This window comes from Acomys minous (genome assembly GCF_964271855.1).
Source record: "Acomys minous genome assembly, chromosome: 20".
Taxonomy (NCBI): Eukaryota; Metazoa; Chordata; class Mammalia; order Rodentia; family Muridae; genus Acomys; species Acomys minous.
Window position 1 is genome coordinate 25,630,353 of NC_140502.1, and position 19,665 is coordinate 25,650,017.

At 54.7% G+C, this 19,665-nt stretch overlaps 1 protein-coding gene across 6 annotated transcripts; it reads right to left on the reverse strand.

The window, feature by feature from the left end:
* Positions 1-174: 174 nt before the first annotated feature.
* LOC311591516 (uncharacterized protein) lies at positions 175-19,563 on the reverse strand. 6 transcript variants are annotated; one of them, XM_084771213.1, is made up of 5 exons: positions 18,901-19,563; positions 13,734-13,824; positions 11,670-11,796; positions 8,931-9,032; positions 175-4,310 (listed from the first exon to the last, which is right to left on the reverse strand). In XM_084771213.1, exons 2-5 carry the CDS (start codon positions 13,746-13,748, stop codon positions 2,950-2,952), a joined length of 1,605 nt encoding a protein of 534 aa, XP_084627339.1. In that variant the 5' UTR covers positions 13,749-13,824; positions 18,901-19,563; the 3' UTR covers positions 175-2,949. The 6 variants fall into 6 exon arrangements, with proteins under 6 accessions (XP_084627339.1, XP_084627340.1, XP_084627336.1 ...); XM_084771214.1 differs by lacking the exon at positions 18,901-19,563 and adding an exon at positions 17,315-17,344 and having other exon boundaries at positions 8,931-9,029; XM_084771210.1 differs by lacking the exon at positions 18,901-19,563 and adding an exon at positions 17,315-17,344.
* Between the last annotated feature and the right edge of the window lie 102 nt (positions 19,564-19,665).

Below are 19,665 nucleotides of genomic sequence, written 5' to 3' on the forward strand. Positions count from 1 at the left end.
CCCCGTCCCATCCTGCGGCCTTGGGATGCGGGACCGCAGCGAACCGTGTGCGCCGGGATCCGGCCGCCGCGATGGTGTGGGCGGGAGGCTCGCCTAGGCCAACCCTGTCCGTGCGTTTCCGCTTGTGCTCGTTCTACAAAAACCTAATCCTGACCTTTAATCCCAGCACTGGGGAGGCAGAGGCAGGGGGATCGCTGTGAGTTCGAGGCCAGCCTAGTCTACCCAGCGAATCCAGGACAGCCAGGGCTACACAGGGAAACCCTGTCTCAAAAAAAGGAAAAGAAAAAGGACTGCAATCTGAGCACGTATGTTAATGCTACTTTATTTGGGTTCTTACACCTTCTAACACCCAAACACCAGGTAGGAGAGACAGAAGGTTAGTGGGGAAAGGGGGCATACACCTCTGTAAAGCCCAATTTTCACCTCGTCAGGATATCTCCCACTTTTTCTTGTCTCTTTTCTCTCAAACGCTTGATTAAACTAGCAACATCCACGCCTCCTTCCTGGGGCCCCTGGTCTTTTTTTAATAGCCTCTCTAGAGTCCCCAGAATTAAACTATCTTCAGCTGGCAGAATCACGGCCCTGCCAGAGCATTTGCGAGGTGAACGGTCTGCTGCTGTGAACAGTCTGAAGTACCCTCATATCCCACACCTTGGATTAAAACAAAAACATGTTTACATAACAGAACTGGATTATTTATTTGGTTGGGTTTTTTTTTTTTTCGAGACAGGGTCTCTCTGTGTAGCCTTGACTGTCCTAGACTCACTTTGTAGACCAGGCTGGCCTCGAACTCACAGTGATCCGCCTGCCTCTGCCTCCCCGAGTGCTGGGATTAAAGGCGTGTGCCACCACCACCACCAGGCCACAACTGGATTTTTAAAGACACCAAAATTCTCGCTACATATGTTGACTCTAAAACCGGCTCTTTCTATTTGCATGTGCATGGCACTCGTCCGTATGTATATGTACGTGTGGGGGCACATGTGTGCAGGTGAGCATGCGCACAGGTGCGTGTGGAGACCCTAGGCTCTCTCAGGAAAGCATCTTGGATACCCAATCTCTGTCTCCAGGGGCCCGGAGTTACGGGGGGGGGGGGTCAGGGGAGTAGCCGCCACACGGACCTGGCATTTAACTTGATTCTGGGGGTCCAAATGTGCATCCTGGTACTTACACAGTGGTCACCTTAACCACTGAGCCACTTCCCCAGCCCCAGTATTCACAGCTGCGTGCGCATAAAAACAAAGTCCCCAAGCGGCTGCCTGTCTTTCATGCTCTCCTTGAGACTGTGTATTAAACACGAGCTGGTCAGAGGAGAGATTCTGGATGATCTGCCTTTTTACAAAATCTGAAGTCATTATTACCTCTGACTCCCCAGTTAATAGTTAAGTTTTAACAACCCACATTCATTAAGTTCAGTCTCTTTTAATTGTGAAGTTTGTGCTCAGCTGACAAATGTCTCGCATTTACCATAATCTCCTCGATCTTACCCAGGAGAAACTACACTGAGGCTTATGAATGTGGAGACGTGTAAGCAGGCACTCCCACGGCATCCTCTTCCTCTTATAAGAACTGACGGGCTGGAGAGATGGCTCAGCGGTTAAGAGCACTGACTGCTCTTCCAGAGGTCATGAGTTCAATTCCCAGCAACCACGTGGTGGCTAACAACCATCTCTAATGTGATCTGTGCCCTCCCTTGGCCTGCAGATGTACATGTAGGCAGAGCACTGTATACATAATAATAAATAAATCTTGAAAAAAAAAAAAGAACTGACAATGCTGGTGATAACAGTTACAGGATGTTGTGTAGGACACATGCTGCCCGTGGCTGCTAGCCTGGCAAGTGCTAACTGCGCATTTTCTAGCGTATAAGACGACCCCCAATCTTAACATATCCAGTTAAAATATAGTTTGGAATACACTCGCCGTATAAGACGACCTGTCTTCCAACGCAGACTCGTTAAGTAAACTCTATATTTTAACTGGAAAAGTTAAAGTTGGGGGTCGTCTTTTTTTTTTTTTTTTAACATTTATTTATTATTACGAATAGAGTGTTCTGTCTGCATGTACCCCTGCAGGCCAGAAGAGGGCGCCAGATCGCACTATAGATGGTTGTGAGCCACCATGTGGTTGCTGGGACCTCAGGACCCCTGGAAGAGCAGAGCCATCTGAGCCATCTCTCCAGCCCCAGGGAGTCGTCTTATATGCTGGGAAATACGTTACTTCATCCTTAAATCAATTTTATTAGGCAGGACACCAATGTGGGCTCTGAACTGGTATTCACTCATTAGTCCCTGTCTCATGCTATTTTAATTTCATGCAGTCTTCCTGAGTGTGAGCTGGTCTGAGAACTTATTTCCAACCAGTAGAAGGTGGTAAAATGACGGGATATTCCTTTTGTGATTAGATTACGCAGGTTATAGCTTCAGCAGTCTTGTTAGCCGACTTCCATGCTGCCAGCAGCAGCCATGCTGGGAGGGTGAACGTGGCCATCGAGAAACTCAGGGTCTCAATGGACCAGCTCTTAAAACCGTGAGTCCGGGCGTCTAACCTATGGCTAACGCCAGTGTGCACCCTTCTCCAGGTAAGACCCCAGGCTTAGCTGAAGCCTCAAAGACCCAATTAACGCACGCCTAGACTCCTGATCTATAGGAATTTTTAGATGATAAATGTATATTATTTAAGCTACCGTTTTCCTATTGATTTCTTACTCAACAGTAAGAAGCACATGTAAGTTCTGTTGTCACCATGTTGGCAGCGAGTCCAGTATCACAGCAGGCCAGAGAGTTCTCAGATGGCGGTGATAGCAGATAAGACTAAACATTTCCCTCCGCCCGTCAAAGCAGCACGGTCTTTCTTACCCTCACTTATAAAAGCATGCAATAAATTATCCTCAAAACTGCATTTCCCGACACTGTGCAACGTAGCGTGGAACCTATACTACGTTGCTTGTTACGTCCCGCTGTGGATCCTCTGGTGCTGGGTGAGGTGTGAGTGCTGCCTGAAGGCCTTCTTGCACGCCTTGCACGCGTAGGGCTTCTCCCCAGTGTGGACCCTCTGGTGCTGGGAGAGAAAGGAATAGAGTCTGAACGCCTTCCCGCACTCCTTGCACGCATAAGGCTTCTCGCCCGTGTGGATGCTCTGGTGCTGGGTGAGCTGGGAGGGCAGCCGGAAGGCTTTTCCACACTCCTCACACGCATAGGGCTTTTCGCCCGTGTGGATGCTCTGGTGCTGCGTGAGCTGGGAGGGCAGCCGGAAGGCCTTGCCACACTCCTCGCACGCGTAGGGTCTCTCGCCAACATGGATGCTCTGGTGTGAAGCCAGCTGGGAGTGACTGCTGAAGGTCTTGCAGCACTCCAGGCACGGGTAGGGTCTCTCGTGGGCGTGGATTCTCTGGTGGCGGACGAGTTGTTGCCTCAGCCTGAAGGCCTTCCCGCAGGCCTGGCACGCGTGGGGCTTCTCCCCAGTGTGGACGCTCTGATGGACCGCCAGCTGCTGGCACACCCTGAAGGCCTTGCCGCACTCCTTGCACGCGTAGGGCTTCTCGCCAAAGTGCGTTTTCTGATGGACTCGCAGGTCCGGGCCGCACACGAAGGCTTTGCCACACTCCTTACACTCGTACAGCCTCTGGGAGGTGTGAAGCCTCTGGTGGCGGGTGAGGTGTGTGCACTGCCTGAAGGTCTTCCCGCAGGCCTTGCACGCGTACGGCTTCTCGCCGGTGTGGACCCGCTGGTGCCGAGCCAGCTGCTGGTGCACGCGGAAGGCCTTGCCGCACTCCTTGCACGCGTACGGCTTCTCGCCGGTGTGGAGCCGCCGGTGCTGTGTGAGCTCCTGCAGCACCGTGAAGGCCTTGCCGCAGTCCTTGCACGCGTGGGGCTTCTCGCCCGTGTGGAGCTTGTGATGGCGGAGGAGGTGGGCGCGCTGTCGGAAGGGCTGCCCGCACTCCCGGCACGCGTACGGCTTCTCGCCCGTATGGATCCTCACGTGCTGACACAGCGTGGAGCGCCGGATGAAGGTCCTGCTGCACTCTCGACACTCGTACGGCTTCTCCCCGCTCTGGACTCTCTGGTTCTCCGAGAGGACACTGCGCTTTTCCGGTGTGACCTTCCCGGAGGTGACTGTCAGCTGCCCAGGGTGACCCTCCTGGGCTTCCCTTCGTCGCTCAGCCTTGCTGGTGCACTTCCGGTCGTCTCTAGGACCAGAACCCTGAGGGCTGAGGCTATTGGTTTTCTCCATCAACTCCCATTTTAATGAACAAGCGCCGGAAGTGTCCCCGTCTGCGGATGGCGGTGTCCTGAGTCTGGACTCCAAATCTGAATGGAAACAAGAAAGAAAACACACTGCTTCCAGGTTCCAGAAGGACCAATAAAAGGACCTAAAGTCACGCCTACCGGAAGTGATAGGCTGGGCCTCCTCCTGTAAACGGGCATCTCTGAAAAATACTACCCATGTGCACCCCAAACCCCGCAGCCTTCGCCAAATCCTGCACCAGAAGTTACTACGTCCATGAGAAAGACAGCAGGCGTTGACACACAGTCACGCACGGTTTTATCAGCAGAACACTAACAGCTCTATATCACGGGGTAAAGTTACTCAGGGTGGCCAAAGCCCACTCCATGAATAAAATAAGTACAAATTAACCAGAAGTCCTGTTTCAAGCCAAGGTGGCACATGTGAGAACAGGACCAAGCAACTCACACCTGCCACCCCAGCACACAGGAGGCCAAAGCAGGAGGATGCTTAAGGCCAGCCTGGGATACAAAGAATTTCAGGACAGCCTGGGCTACAAAGAGTCTCAGGACAGCCTGGGCTACAGAGTTTCAGGACAGCCTGGGCTACAAAGAGTCTCAGAGCAGCCTGGGATACAGAGCCTGGGCTACAAAGAGTCTCAGGACAGCTTGGGCTACAAAGTAAATCATCTCTAAAACTAAAAAGAAAGGCAAACTGGGGAGTGAAATGTGGGGGGGGTTTTGGTTTTTTTGTTTTGTTTTGTTTTTTGGTGGCTGGGGAGACAGCTGTGGGTGCTGGGAACCGAACTCTTATAGTTTTGGTTGTGAGCCTGGCCTTTAACAGCTGAACCATCCCCCCAGCCCTTTGCTTGTGTTTATTTCCCCAGCTTCCAGGCAGGTTAAGGGAGAAGGGTCACTTGATCCTGAGAGGTAGAAGCCAGCCTGGGCGACATAAGAAAGTCCACCTAAAAATAAATAGTCAAGACCCAACTGGGCGTGGTGGTGCGGACTAGAGCCGCAGCAGGGAGGTGGGAGAGAACGAGGAAGGGACGTTCAAGGTCCTTCCTGGATACACAGTGGGTTCAGCTCCAGCCTGGGATATGGGAAACCTTGTCTGGAAGGAAGGGCGCTGGGCAGTGGTGGCGCACGCCTCAAATACCAGCACTCAGGAGGCAGAGGCAGGAGGATCACTGTGAGCTTTTTAAACCTAAATTTGCTTCAGGTCTCAAATGACCCTCCAGGCTGCTTTGGAAGAGTGCTCCCCAACGATTCTTGGCAAGCGCTCCACCTCACTGAGCTGAGCACCCACCTGTGGAACCTCCCCCCTCACCTCACTGAGCCGAGCACCCACCTGTGGAACCTCCCCCCCCACCTCACTGAACTGAGCTGAGCACCCACCTGTGGAACCCCCTCACTGAGCTGAGCACCCACCTGTGGAACCTCCCCCCCACCTCACTGAGCTGAGCACCTATCTGTGGAACCTCCCCCCACCTCACTGAGCTGAGCACCCACCTGTGGAACCTCCCCCCCCCCTCACTGAGCTGAGCACCCACCTGTGGAACCTCCCCCACCTCACTGAGCTGAGCTGAGCACCCACCTGTGGAACCTCCCCCCCCACCTCACCTCACTGAGCTGAGCACCCACCTGTGGAACCCCCCCCCACCTCACTGAGCTGAGCTGAGCACCCACCTGTGGAACCTCCCCCACCTCACTGAGCTGAGCTGAGCACCCACCTGTGGAACCTCCCCTCACCTCACTGAGCTGAGCACCCACCTGTGGAACCCCCCCCCACCTCACTGAGCTGAGCACCCACCTGTGGAACCTCCCCCCCCACCTCACTGAGCTGAGCACCCACCTGTGGAACCTCCCCCACCTCACTGAGCTGAGCACCCACCTGTGGGACACCCCCCCACCTCACTGAGCTGAGCACCCACCTGTGGAACCCCCCCACCTCACTGAGCTGAGCACCCACCTGTGGAACCTCCCCCCCCACCTCACTGAGCTGAGCACCCACCTGTGGAACCTCCCCCACCTCACTGAGCTGAGCACCCACCTGTGGGACACCCCCCCACCTCACTGAGCTGAGCACCCACCTGTGGAACCTCCCCCCCACCTCACTGAGCTGAGCACCCACCTGTGGAACCTCCCCCCCCACCTCACTGAGCTGAGCACCCACCTGTGGAACCTCCCCCACCTCACTGAGCTGAGCACCCACCTGTGGGACACCCCCCCACCTCACTGAGCTGAGCACCCACCTGTGGAACCTCCCCCCTCACCTCACTGAGCTGAGCACCCACCTGTGGAACCTCCCCCCCCACCTCACTGAGCTGAGCATCCACCTGTGGAACCTCCCCCCCCCACCTCACTGAGCTGAGCACCCACCTGTGGAACCTCCCCTCACCTCACTGAGCTGAGCACCCACCTGTGGAACCTCCTCCCCTCACCTCACTGAGCTGAGCACCCACCTGTGGAACCTCCCCCCCCCCACCTCACTGAGCTGAGCACCCACCTGTGGAACCTCCCCTCACCTCACTGAGCTGAGCACCCACCTGTGGAACCTCCCCCCCCCCACCTCACTGAGCTGAGCACCCACCTGTGGAACCTCCCCTCACCTCACTGAGCTGAGCACCCACCTGTGGAACCCCCCTCACTGAGCTGAGCTGAACACCCACCTGTGGAACCCCCCTCACTGAGCTGAGCTGAGCACCCACCTGTGGAACCTCCCCCCACCTCACTGAGCTGAGCACCCACCTGTGGAACCTCCCCCCCCCACCTCACTGAACTGAGCACCCACCTGTGGAACCTCCCCCGCCACCTCACTGAACTGAGCACCCACCTGTGGAACCTCCCCCCCCCACCTCACTGAACTGAGCACCCACCTGTGGAACCTCCCCTCACCTCTCTGAGCTGAGCACCCACCTGTGGAACCTCCCCCCCACCTCACTGAGCTGAGCACCCACCTGTGGAACCTCCCCCCCCACCTCACTGAACTGAGCACCCACCTGTGGAACCTCCCCCCCCACCTCACTGAGCTGAGCACCCACCTGTGGAACCTCCCCTCACCTCTCTGAGCTGAGCACCCACCTGTGGAACCTCCCCCACCTCACTGAGCTGAGCACCCACCTGTGGGACCCCCCTCACCTCACTGAGCTGAGCACCCACCTGTGGAACCTCCCCCCCCACCTCACTGAGCTGAGCACCCACCTGTGGAACCTCCCCCCCACCTCACTGAGCTGAGCACCCACCTGTGGAACCTCCCCCACCTCACTGAGCTGAGCACCCACCTGTGGGACACCCCTCACCTCACTGAGCTGAGCACCCACCTGTGGAACCTCCCCCACCTCACTGAGCTGAGCACCCACCTGTGGAACCTCCCCCCCACCTCACTGAGCTGAGCACCCACCTGTGGAACCTCCCCCACCTCACTGAGCTGAGCACCCACCTGTGGAACCTCCCCCCCCTCACTGAGCTGAGCATCCACCTGTGGAACCTCCCCCCCCCACCTCACTGAGCTGAGCACCCACCTGTGGAACCTCCCCCACCTCACTGAGCTGAGCACCCACCTGTGGGACACCCCCCCACCTCACTGAGCTGAGCACCCACCTGTGGAACCCCCCCCACCTCACTGAGCTGAGCACCCACCTGTGGAACCTCCCCCCCACCTCACTGAGCTGAGCACCCACCTGTGGAACCTCCCCCACCTCACTGAGCTGAGCACCCACCTGTGGGACACCCCCCCACCTCACTGAGCTGAGCACCCACCTGTGGAACCTCCCCCCCACCTCACTGAGCTGAGCACCCACCTGTGGAACCTCCCCCCCCACCTCACTGAGCTGAGCACCCACCTGTGGAACCTCCCCCACCTCACTGAGCTGAGCACCCACCTGTGGGACACCCCCCCACCTCACTGAGCTGAGCACCCACCTGTGGAACCTCCCCCCTCACCTCACTGAGCTGAGCACCCACCTGTGGAACCTCCCCCCCCACCTCACTGAGCTGAGCATCCACCTGTGGAACCTCCCCCCCCACCTCACTGAGCTGAGCACCCACCTGTGGAACCTCCCCTCACCTCACTGAGCTGAGCACCCACCTGTGGAACCTCCCCCCCCCACCTCACTGAGCTGAGCACCCACCTGTGGAACCTCCCCCCCCACCTCACTGAGCTGAGCACCCACCTGTGGAACCTCCCCCCCCCACCTCACTGAGCTGAGCACCCACCTGTGGGACCCCCCCCCACCTCACTGAGCTGAGCACCCACCTGTGGAACCTCCCCCCACCTCACTGAGCTGAGCACCCACCTGTGGAACCTCCCCCACCTCACTGAGCTGAGCACCCACCTGTGGAACCTCCCCCCACCTCACTGAGCTAAGCACCCACCTGTGGAACCTCCTCCCCCACCTCACTGAGCTGAGCACCCACCTGTGGAACCTCCCCTCACCTCACTGAGCTAAGCACCCACCTGTGGAACCTCCCCCCCACCTCACTGAGCTGAGCACCCACCTGTGGAACCTCCCCTCACCTCACTGAGCTGAGCACCCACCTGTGGAACCTCCCCTCACCTCACTGAGCTAAGCACCCACCTGTGGAACCTCCTCCCCCACCTCACTGAGCTGAGCACCCACCTGTGGAACCTCCCCCCCCCACCTCACTGAGCTGAGCACCCACCTGTGGGACCCCCGCCTATGCCAGCTCACTCTCACTCACCAGGGCAACGTCGTCTTCTCCCACCCTTCACAGGCATCTCGGGCTCCCGCACGTCCTCTCCCAGCAAGGCGAACGCCTCTCTCTCGGACACAGAATGTCCTGCTTAACAGAAAACCGTCCCAGCGGATTACCAGCCTGAAAAGTGTGCAGTTGGTTCTAAGTCAAAATGGTGCTTCTTGTTTTGTTTTGAGGCAGGGTCTGGCGCTGCAGCCCAGTGGCTATCCTCCTGCCTCAGCTTCTCCGGTACAGAGCTCCCGCCATGCCTGACTTCACAACCAAAGCCTTAAGTAAATGCTACAAATGCCCAGAACAACCGTCTAGGGAAATAGCAATAATAAATACCAGGTGACTGACAACACGCGTCATGTAATGTAGTCTGGCTCTTCGGGGAGGCAGCAGAGCTGTGGCACATCCTGCCTGCTCAATAGGCCCTCAGTAAATAGTGTGTGTGTGCACATGTGTGTGTGTGTGCATGGGCATGTGAGAGTCTGTGTGCACGCGCATGTGAGTGTGTGCGCACATGTGAGTGAGTGTGCGCATGTGAGCCCGAGCATGTGTGTGCACACGAGTGTGAGTGTGTGCACAGCAGGTGTGTGAGCATGTGAGTGTGTGCGTGCACGTGTGCGAGAGTGTGGGTGCATGAGTGTGTGTGTGTGAGTGTATGCTCATGTGAGTGTGGACACACGCATGCCACAGCACACACATAGGCCCGAGTCCTAGCTTTCCCGTCGGAAACGGGTCTCTTCCGTTGTCCCTCGCTGGCCCGTGATTCCCGGGTTCTCTTGTTCCTGCTGCGCCATGGTGTGTGCATCCGGGAACTTGAGTTCAGTTCCCCACGTGTGCAGAGGTGCTGCCCCGACCTGTGCTGCCTGAGCGTTCTCACTGAGCTGAGGGCGGTGACGGTATCTCTGTCAGAGTAGCTGTGAGAAATCTGTGCACACTCACGACAGTGGCTGACACGAAGTCCACGGAGCCCGTGTGCCTGGCCACGATCATCTGCACAACACGACCGTGGCTGACACGAAGTCCACGGAACCCGTGTGCCTCGGCCACGATCATCTGCACAACACGATGGTGGCTGACACGAAGTCCACGGAGCTCGTGTACCTCGGCCACGATCATCTGTACAACACGACAGTGGCTGACACGAAGTCCACGGAGCCCGTGTGCCTCGGCCACGATCATCTGCACAACACGACCGTGGCTGACACGAAGTCCACGGAGCCCGTGTGCCTCGGCCACGATCATCTGCACAACACGACCGTGGCTGACACGAAGTCCACAGAACCCGTGTGCCTCGGCCACGATCATCTGCACAACACGACCGTGGCTGACATGAAGTCCACGGAGCCCGTGTGCCTCGGCCACGATCATCTGCACAACACGATGGTGGCTGACACGAAGTCCACGGAGCTCGTGTACCTCGGCCACGATCATCTGTACAACACGACAGTGGCTGACACGAAGTCCACGGAGCCCGTGTGCCTCGGCCACGATCATCTGCACAACACGATGGTGGCTGACACGAAGTCCACGGAGCTCGTGTACCTCGGCCACGATCATCTGCACAACACGATGGTGGCTGACACGAAGTCCACGGAACCCGTGTGCCTCGGCCACGATCATCATCTGTACAACACGACGGTGGCTGACACGAAGTCCACGGAGCCCGTGTGCCTCGGCCACGATCATCTGCACAACACGACCGTGGCTGACACGAAGTCCACGGAGCCCGTGTGCCTCGGCCACGATCATCTGCACAACACGACCGTGGCTGACACGAAGTCCACGGAACCCGTGTGCCTCGGCCACGATCATCATCTGTACAACACGACGGTGGCTGACACGAAGTCCACGGAGCCCGTGTGCCTCGGCCACGATCATCATCTGTACAACATGACCGTGGCTGACACGAAGTCCACGGAGCTCGTCTCACTGGGCTAACAGGGAGAGAAGCTTCTGGAAACAGTGCCAGGCCCTTTCCAGTTCACCTCTCCGCTGTAGAACACAGACCGCTCAGGATTTTAGCTGTCCCTGACCTGGGGTGCAGCCGGGGACCCCAGCGCGCTAGGCAAGTGCTCGGACCCTGAGCTGCAGCCATGGCCCAGAGAGTGGGAAGAGTGTGAGGGGCCGGGCTCCCCACAGAGCGCGTCTCCCTGCGTCCACCCACACACATGGCCTCTGAAATCAGAAAGAAGCGGGAGACGTCTACACTCCAATGCTAAGGGAGGAGACCTGTGGAGGAATGTCTTGAGTGGGTGTCACACCTGTCAATAAAGCACCATTTGGCCAATCAGCTGGGCAGAAGGACAGGAAGTGGGAGGCGGGACTTCCTGGAGAAGGGGGCGGAGCTGGGAGTGACAGGAGGGAGAAATGGCGAGTGCCTGGGATGTGTGTAGGTTACGAAGTCTAGAGTAGTTTGTTTAGTTTGCGAGTTTGTACCGGTTCTGACCCTGCCCGGCATAGAGCCAAAACCTTCACAGTACATTTCAGGCTCGGTGTGTCAGCTGTCAGCCATCTTAGGCCGGCACAACTGACCCGTAACACAAATCTGCTTTTGGCTTGGAAAATGGCCCGGGCCACATCCAACCCGGATCGCAGAGTTCGCAGGACACGGAGCGGGCGAGAAGTCACCGGAGTCTGAGGAAGCGACCGGGGCCACCTCGGGATCGGTGAGAGGCTGAAGGGCCAGGGCCTGGCTCTGCCCCACACGGTAAGAAGGCAGCGGGTTGCGCTCACCCAGCGAGAGGAAATGGCCGTAGTTCTCCCGCGTCACCTCCCTGTACAGCCTCCTCTGCGCCGCGTCCAGGAACGCCCACTCCTCCCGGGAGAAAGCCACAGCCACATCCCTGAACGTCACCGGTGCCTGGGGAAAAACAAACAAACAAACCCGTGTAGTGCGTGGGAAAATTCTTTTTATTTTTATTTTATTTTATTTTATTTTATTTTATTTTATTTTTGGTTTTTCGAGACAGGGTTTCTCTGTGTAGCCTTGGCTGTCCTGGACTCGCTCTGTAGACCAGGCTGGCCTCGAACTCACAGCGATCCGCCCGCCTCTGCCTCCCGAGTGCTGGGATTAAAGGCGTGTGCGCCGCCACCACCGCCCCGGCCAATCTTTTTATTTTTTAAAAGGTTTATTTATTTTTTTTATTATGTATAAAGCGCTCTACCTGCATGTACCCCTGCAGGCCAGAAGAGGGCGCCAGATCTCACTATAAATGGCTGTGAGCCACCATGTGGTTGCTGGGAATCGAACTCAGGGCCTCTGGAGGAGCAGGCGGTGCTCTTAACCTCTGAGCCGCGTGGAGACTGAAGGTGCACGGGTGACACGGGAAGCCGCGGCACACAAACAGCACGGGGCTGAACGCTACAGCAGGACCAGACAGCGCGGAAGTCAGGGTGTCAGAGGCAGGGGGATGCTCTGCTCCCACACGGCCCTACACGCGCACAGAAAACTTAAAACTCTAAACGTTTGTTTCATTTTTATTGGTGTGCTGTGCATGCCATAGTCCATGAGGTCAGAGGGCAGCCTACAAGAGCCCGTTCCTCCTCCTGTGGGTCCAGGGGATTAAACTCACACCCTTGCCTTTACCTTCTGAGCCCTCTTGCCGCTAAGGACTAGATTTTTTTCATTCGTTCTGGAAATGAATACAACAAAACCCACAGATGAACCCAACTGTCTAGAAGTTATATGTGAATATCCTACATGCTCCCGTCATAAACTCTACAGGAATATGACACTCGGTTTCATTAACCATGAAAACACGCTGATAAAATTTTTCTTCAAGAAAAATCCATTCCAAATATACTACAAAAATATCTAAGGCAGGCTGATTTCAAATTCATTTCAAAGTCGGGTTTTATTTTATTTTACTTTTTTTCCAGGTTTTATTTTAAAGATATGCAATGTTACAAACAGTTCTTTAACTTTTAAATTTTTGCTAAAAACTTTTCCTCATCTTGACTGTATTTGATATATCTGATATCTCTTTTTTAACATTTAGATATTTGTTGGGAGGCAGAGGCAGGAGGATCGCTGTGAGTTTGAGGCCAGCCTGGTCTACAAAGTGAGTCCAGGACAGCCAAGGCTACACAGAGAAACCCTGTCTCAAAAAAACAAAAACAAAAACAAAAACAAAACAAACAAAACAAAACAAAACAAAATTTAGATATTTGAGCCACCACTTGGAAGACAGAAACAGGTGGATTTCCGTGACTTCTAGGCCAGCCTGGTCTAAATAGTGAGTTCAAAGCCAGCCAGTCATGGCTACATAGTAAGACCCTGCCTCCTTTCCCCCCCCCCCAAAAAAAAGAATCCCAAAAACCCCACCTGGCTCTTGTATCTAACACATACAAATCTGCAAAAGTAACTTTTATTTGCCAGATGTAATTGTCTCAGACACTGCTGAATAATCTCCCCCTTTCTAGCTCTCTGAACTCTGGCAGACTGGTTCAACTCAGCTGTTCTAGCTCAAAACTCCTCTCCAAGCTGACTGATGCAAACCGGCTTCTCTCACCTTCTGTCTGAATTGCTCTGCTTTACCTCAGGGCTTTTACCTTGGCCCGCTGGGGAAGACACGTACCGTACAGCAATGGGCCGTGTCTCTGACCCCCGTGTGGCGCTCGCTACATCAGCAGGTTCAGGAAACAGTGACTGAGTTCAGCTACCTGGAAACCGAGTGTTTCGGAGGAAATAGGTGCCAGGTGTGCTGTACACACTTGCAGTCCCAGCACTCAGGAGGCAGACAGTAGACTCGTATGTTCAAGGCCAGGCTGGGGAAAAGAAAAAAAAAATTAACCTACCTGGGCCAGGGCCATAGTGTTAGAACTGCAGTCACGGGTCAGCACTTTTCAGTAACCTCTCTGGGAAGCGGGAGGGTTCAGGCACGCGAAGCTGGAATAAAAAGAAATGAATCCCCGATGTGCTTAGAAGTTCCCAAACAATTTACGTAGTAAGAGCAGGGTTTTTCCTGTCGCTCTTGCTTCCAAGTCCCCCTCGTTACTGTGCTTCCACCCAGCCCGGAGCCCACCCCAACGCAGAGATTTCTACAGAGAGCTTCGGCTTGGGCCACACACTCCTGTCACTACATTAACCCGCCTCCTGAGGCTCAAGTCAGCGGCCACGCAGAGGGCTCCCACTGTGAAGACTAAACCCCTCTCCCTTAGAGCCATCTTACATCTCCTTATGAGCCTCCGAAGCAGACGACGCTCAGGAGACAAAGCCTCAGAGGGGGCAGCGGTGCCTCAACACACAAGGCCTTGGGTGCGAACCCCAGCTCTAGAAAGAGGGGTGCCGGGAAGGTCCTGAAGTGAAAGACCCTGTTACTAAGCAAACGGTTTCGGATCTTTCCTGGGCAACGGGGATCAATGACAGCTAACACGGCGCCCGGTGAGGTGTCACCCGGGAGGAAGAGGCAGGCGGCTCTCCAAGTTGGAGGCAGCCTGTGATTTCCTCTCCTAATAAAAGCTCGGGCGTCTTGTAGAGGTGGAGATGGTGCGGTTTTCCCAGAGGGGCAAGCAGCCGTTTCACTACGTGGAAACAGTCTGACGACACGCTGCGAGTCAGAAGCCACCTTAAAGGCTTCATCCGCCCAATCAGAGAAGACGAGATCACAGCAGCTAATTAACTCCACTCGGAGCTGAGGCTTCTGGCGCCACCCGGGAACGACTCTCTTTACAGCTGTCCGCGAGAGGCGCCGTCTGTAAAAGCCATAGCCGCTGGCTGAGGCGAGGGTTCCTGTGATCCGCTTGAAGGAGAAATGGTGGGATGTAACTTCAGGAGTTGGAGCCATCAAACCCCTGTGCCTCGAGCCACCGCGAGGAAGAAGGTGACTTGACCGCTGTGCGTGGTAGGGGAGAGCGACGCTAGACAGGTCCTGGCCAGAGAGCGCTCTGCTCCGACATCTTCCCTTAGGAGGCAGCGAAGCAACCAAAGAGGCTTCAGTCTCCTCAGCTGTAGCCAGGGGAGGGACCCGCCCGAGCGGCCGATTCCGCGAGACACACCCAGCAGGAGTGTGAGGAGTGGGTGCTGTGAGCAGGCTCGGGGGTGTCAGGTCTCCCTCTGTACGAGCCGTGAGGCGCGTCTTGCTCCTTTACTCAGTGTTCTGCACGAGCATGGATCCCAATCTCCTCATAACACATGTCAGATAGGGGCTTAAGTTCAGCAGTAGTAATATTTTTTCGAGACAGGGTTTCTCTGTGTAGCCTTGGCTGTCCTGGACTCGCTCTGTAGCCCAGGCTGGCCTCGAACTCACAGCGATCCGCCTGCCTCAGCCTCCCGAGCGCTGGGATTAAAGGCGTGCACCACCACACCTGGGGTAGTAATCGTGGTTTTTGAGAATGGGAAAATCCAACTTATATTTCCTAAAAGTTTTTTTAAAAATCATTTAATGTATGAGCTTAGCTAGTCTTAATTCTAAAGGCTGACGGGTCAATGTCTACGGCCTTACAACAGGACCATGGGAAGCCTCCATGCGGCTACAGCGATGGCTGAGCGTTGACAGAGCCTCCTTGTTAAGGTATCACTGATCTCATGCCAAAGTCCAGTCCCCAGATCCCACCAGCACATCCATGGACACTCTCGTTCCCTTTTGTGTGTGTGTGTGTGTGTGTGTGTGTGTGTGTGGTGTGTGTGTGTGTGGTGTGTGTGTGTGTGTGTGTGGTGTGTGTGTGTGTGTGTGGTGTGTGTGTGTGTGTGGTGTGTGTGTGTGTGTGTGGTGTGTGTGTGTGTGTGTGGTGTGTGTGTGTGTGTGGTGTGTGTGTGTGTGGTGTGGTGTGATGTGTGTGGTTTGTGTGTGTGTGGTGTGTGTGTGTGGTGTGTGCGTGGTGTGTATGTGTGTGGGGGGGGAGCTTACAAAAGTGCATCGCACTTTAATTGCTCCTGTGTGGTTCCCATCCACAGGGTGTCAGTCAGGAATCTGTAGTTGATACAGGCTTCGCCCACCTAATCTCAAGCTTTAACATCCAAAATGACCTCTTAAGGATCACTATGAGTTCAAGACCAGTCTGGTCTACAAAGCGAGTCCAGGACAGCCAGTGCTACACAGAGAGACCCTATCTTGAAAAACAAAAACAAAAAACAAAAAAAGTGACATTTCTCTTGAGCACTGCATTTTCCTTGGATGGTGCGCAGGCAGACCTGCAGCCAGCTTTAGTTTCCTGGCACAGCCGTGTCCACTGGGAACTGTGAATGCCATGGAGCCAGCACGGCTCTCTGACGAGGAGGCACAGCCAAGCCGAGCCACATGTTGTGATCGCCGATTTGCCGCCTTTCACGTTTGATTTTCATCTCCGCATGCTGCATGCTTGGGGGGGGTGTTTACATTGGTACAACTTGGGGGTGTTGGACTGATGGGAAAGTTCTTAAGAGTCGCTTATGCCTTCTTCCAGGGTACCTGCCTGTAAGCTTCCCCAGGAAAGGCCCAAGTGCACTACTACACCCTCCTGCTTTGGGGAGGTGTCCTTCACCCGCCCTACTTAAAGGTCCTCCTTGTGTCCTGGAAGTTTGTGACTCACATAAAGAGGCCAGAGACCTCCTTACGAGGCTCCCGCTTCAATATGCTCTTGGCGCATCTGCCCTGCACTTACTCAGGGATAGCACAAGCAGAACAAAGTAAACTTTACGTAAAGTATACAAGAGTTGGAGGGCTAGAGCAATTGGCAGCAGACCAGCCTACAAACCTCTTCCTACTTAGTGCTCAGGCGATTATGGCATATGTGATTGGGGGCCGCCGGGCAGGGGTGGCACAGGTCTTTAATCCCAGGCAGAGGCAGGAGGATCGCTGTGAGTTCGAGGCCAGCCTGGTCTACAAAGCGAGTCCAGGACAGCCAAGGCTGCACAGAGAAACCCTGTCTCGAAAAACCAAAAATAAATAAATAAATAAAATAAAAAATAAATAATAATAATAATAAGGATCACACTTCATAGGACAAAGAGGAAGAAGAAAGTAACTTGGCCAATTTTTTTTTCACATATACAACAACACTAATACGAGGTTTCTATGTATGCATGCAGCATCATTTCCTTCCGTTATTCCCAAGCCTGGGAGAAAGGACGAATCCGGAGGGTGCCCTCCCGGCTTGGTGGCCTCGGGACACACACACACCCGTGACCAGTCAGTCGCACCACCACGTGCGCACACAGTAGGACCGCGCGGGCAGAGGCGCTGCCATCGATCGCATTGTTGGGGGGCGGGGAGGGGGAGGAATCCTTCACCCTGGGCTGCACACACGGCAACCCGGAGCCACGCTGGGCCTCTGGGAGCCCGAGGACACAGCGCCGCCGACTCCAAGTCCCTCAGGCCGACCGATCGCCAGATCCACGCAGCTCCCGCGCCGCCCTCCCCCGCGCGCGCCTGTTTCCTCCGTGCAGAGGACCAACTCACCTCTCCCAGCCAAAGGCGCTAAGCGGCCGGAAAGATGCCGCGCAGAGGCCTGTGGGAAATGTAGTCCAAAGTGGGACAGAGACTAATGCGGCCACGGGCGGAGTGCGCAAGCGTGGTTGGGGGTCGTGAGGCTAGGGTGCTCGGTAAGACATCCCTATAGCCAGGCTTGGTGGCTCCTGCCTTTAGGATCGCTGTGAGTTCGAGGCCAGCCTGGTCTACAAAGCGAGTCCAGGACAGCCAAGGCTACACAGAGAAACCCTGTCTTGAAAAACCAACTGAAACAAAAAAACAAAACATCCCTGGGTTCTCGCTTTTTTTCCCCCCTCTCCACTGTCCCATCTAATCACTGAGTGACTGTTCTATTGGTTGGTATTGTCTTTAGGGTTTGTTTTGCAAACTGGAGTTGAAGAGACTGGAGAGATAATTCTGCTTTCTTCTAACACTGTGGTTCTTAATCTGCGAGGGTCAAATGACCCTTTTCAAAGAGGTCACCTAAGACCCTTGGGAAAACACAAATATTTACATTGCAATGCCTAACACTAGCAAAATCACTGTTACTAAGTAGCAATGAAAATAATGTTATGGTTGGGGCCGTCACATTGAAGTGTGGCAGCCTTAGCAAAATCGCAGTTACTAAGTAGCAATAAAAACAATTTCATGGTTTGGGGGCAGTGGTCACTACAGCATGAGGAAGCGTATGGAAAGGCCGCAGCATCAGGAGCCTGAGAACCACTGTGCTCACATCTCACGGCACAAAGCCCAGCTTCGGGAGCCTGAGGCAGGATGACTGCAAATTCAAGGTGAATGAAAAAAAAGAAAAGAAAAGAAAAAAAGAAAGAAAGAAAGAAGGAAGGAAGGAAGGAAAAGGAGGACATGACTGCTCCTAAAGTGGTTGAGGGTTTTGTCATAGATAAAAGCGAGAGCACAGGCAGAGGCATCTGGGAGAGTCCGGAGTGAAATGTCCGGCAGACTGAAGTGAGTAAGGGGAGGGGAGCGGAGGGGAGAGGTAGAGGCCAAGAGAGCAGGAACCAAAGCAGGCACCAAAAGGTTAAAAAAAGAAAGAAAGAAAAAAGAAAGACAGTTCAGAGAAAATGGCTGGGTTATACAGGAGTCAGAGAAGCCCAGCCCTGGGCTGAAGAGTTTGGGGTAGCAGGTTGTACCCCAGCCAGGAGGCAGCTGCAGCGGGGAGTGGGGGTGCTGAGAAGCTGGTGGACTGTGTCTCCTTTGAAATGTTAATAGGCACCTCAGTTTGTCCCCCGGTTGAGACCTCCCACCTGTGTGGGCGACAGAGTGGGCGCCAGGTCGGTGGGCAAGGCTGGGTTCTGTAGAGGAACAGAACTAAGATAATTAATAGATGTTACTCATTGTGTGATCAACTAATTTTAAGGGATAGGACACTAGTCTAATGAGTGTGAATTCCTCGTACAATCCTGTGTCCTCCCCTGCCAAGTCCTCCTGTGCATCTTTCTGTTGTGTGTAGGCTCAATTTCCTTAACAATCATACTTTATCCTGAACTTGTTCCTCCCTCTCAACCTGAGTAGCCTAAACAGGGGGGAGAGGAGATTAAGGAAAACAGGAAGGAAACCTTCTGGGTGTCAGTTCCTAGCAACAATTCTCCCGACGGCGTAGTCAGCAGGATCTCAGCAGACCAACAAGTCCACCAAAGTTGCTGCTGGAACCTGGAGCAACGGGAACCCGAAGCCTCAGCCGGAGCCTTGAAGCCTTCCCTGGAGCGAGCGGTTCTCTCTAGGAGAGTCTCGAAGTGGCATGATGAACAGCCAAACAATACCACTCCCAAAAAAGCCCAGCCTCCTGTTTGGACATGTGACTTCTCAGTCTGTTCTAGGATGTTTTTCAGCTGGCAACAACCAAGCTCCCCCCACCAAAGTGGTTGGACTTCTAAGTGGATACCCACCACCTGCTCTCTCACAAGTCTCCTCCCCATCCCAGGCGTGGGATCAAAACAGACACGTTTATCTCCCCTACAGCTGTGTCTCTATCACTAAGCTAACAAATTGTTTTTCATGTACTATAGACTTGCGTGCGACCTGCTGCTGCTTACTGAAGAGATGATATTTTGATCTATACAGACACGTGACCCAGGCTGCCTAGTGCTGCTTACTGAAAAGACCAAGCCTTTAATCCCAGGACTCTGGAGGCAAAGGCCTGGGGATCTATGAGTTCAAGTTCCAGGCCAGACTGTTCTACATAGTGAGTTCCACGGTGGTCAAAAGTTACATGGTGAGCTGGGCAGTGGTGGCGCACACCTTTAATCCCAGCACTCGGGAGGCAGAGGCAGGTGGATTGCTGTGAGTTCGAGGCCAGCCTGGTCTACAAAGGGAGTCCAGGA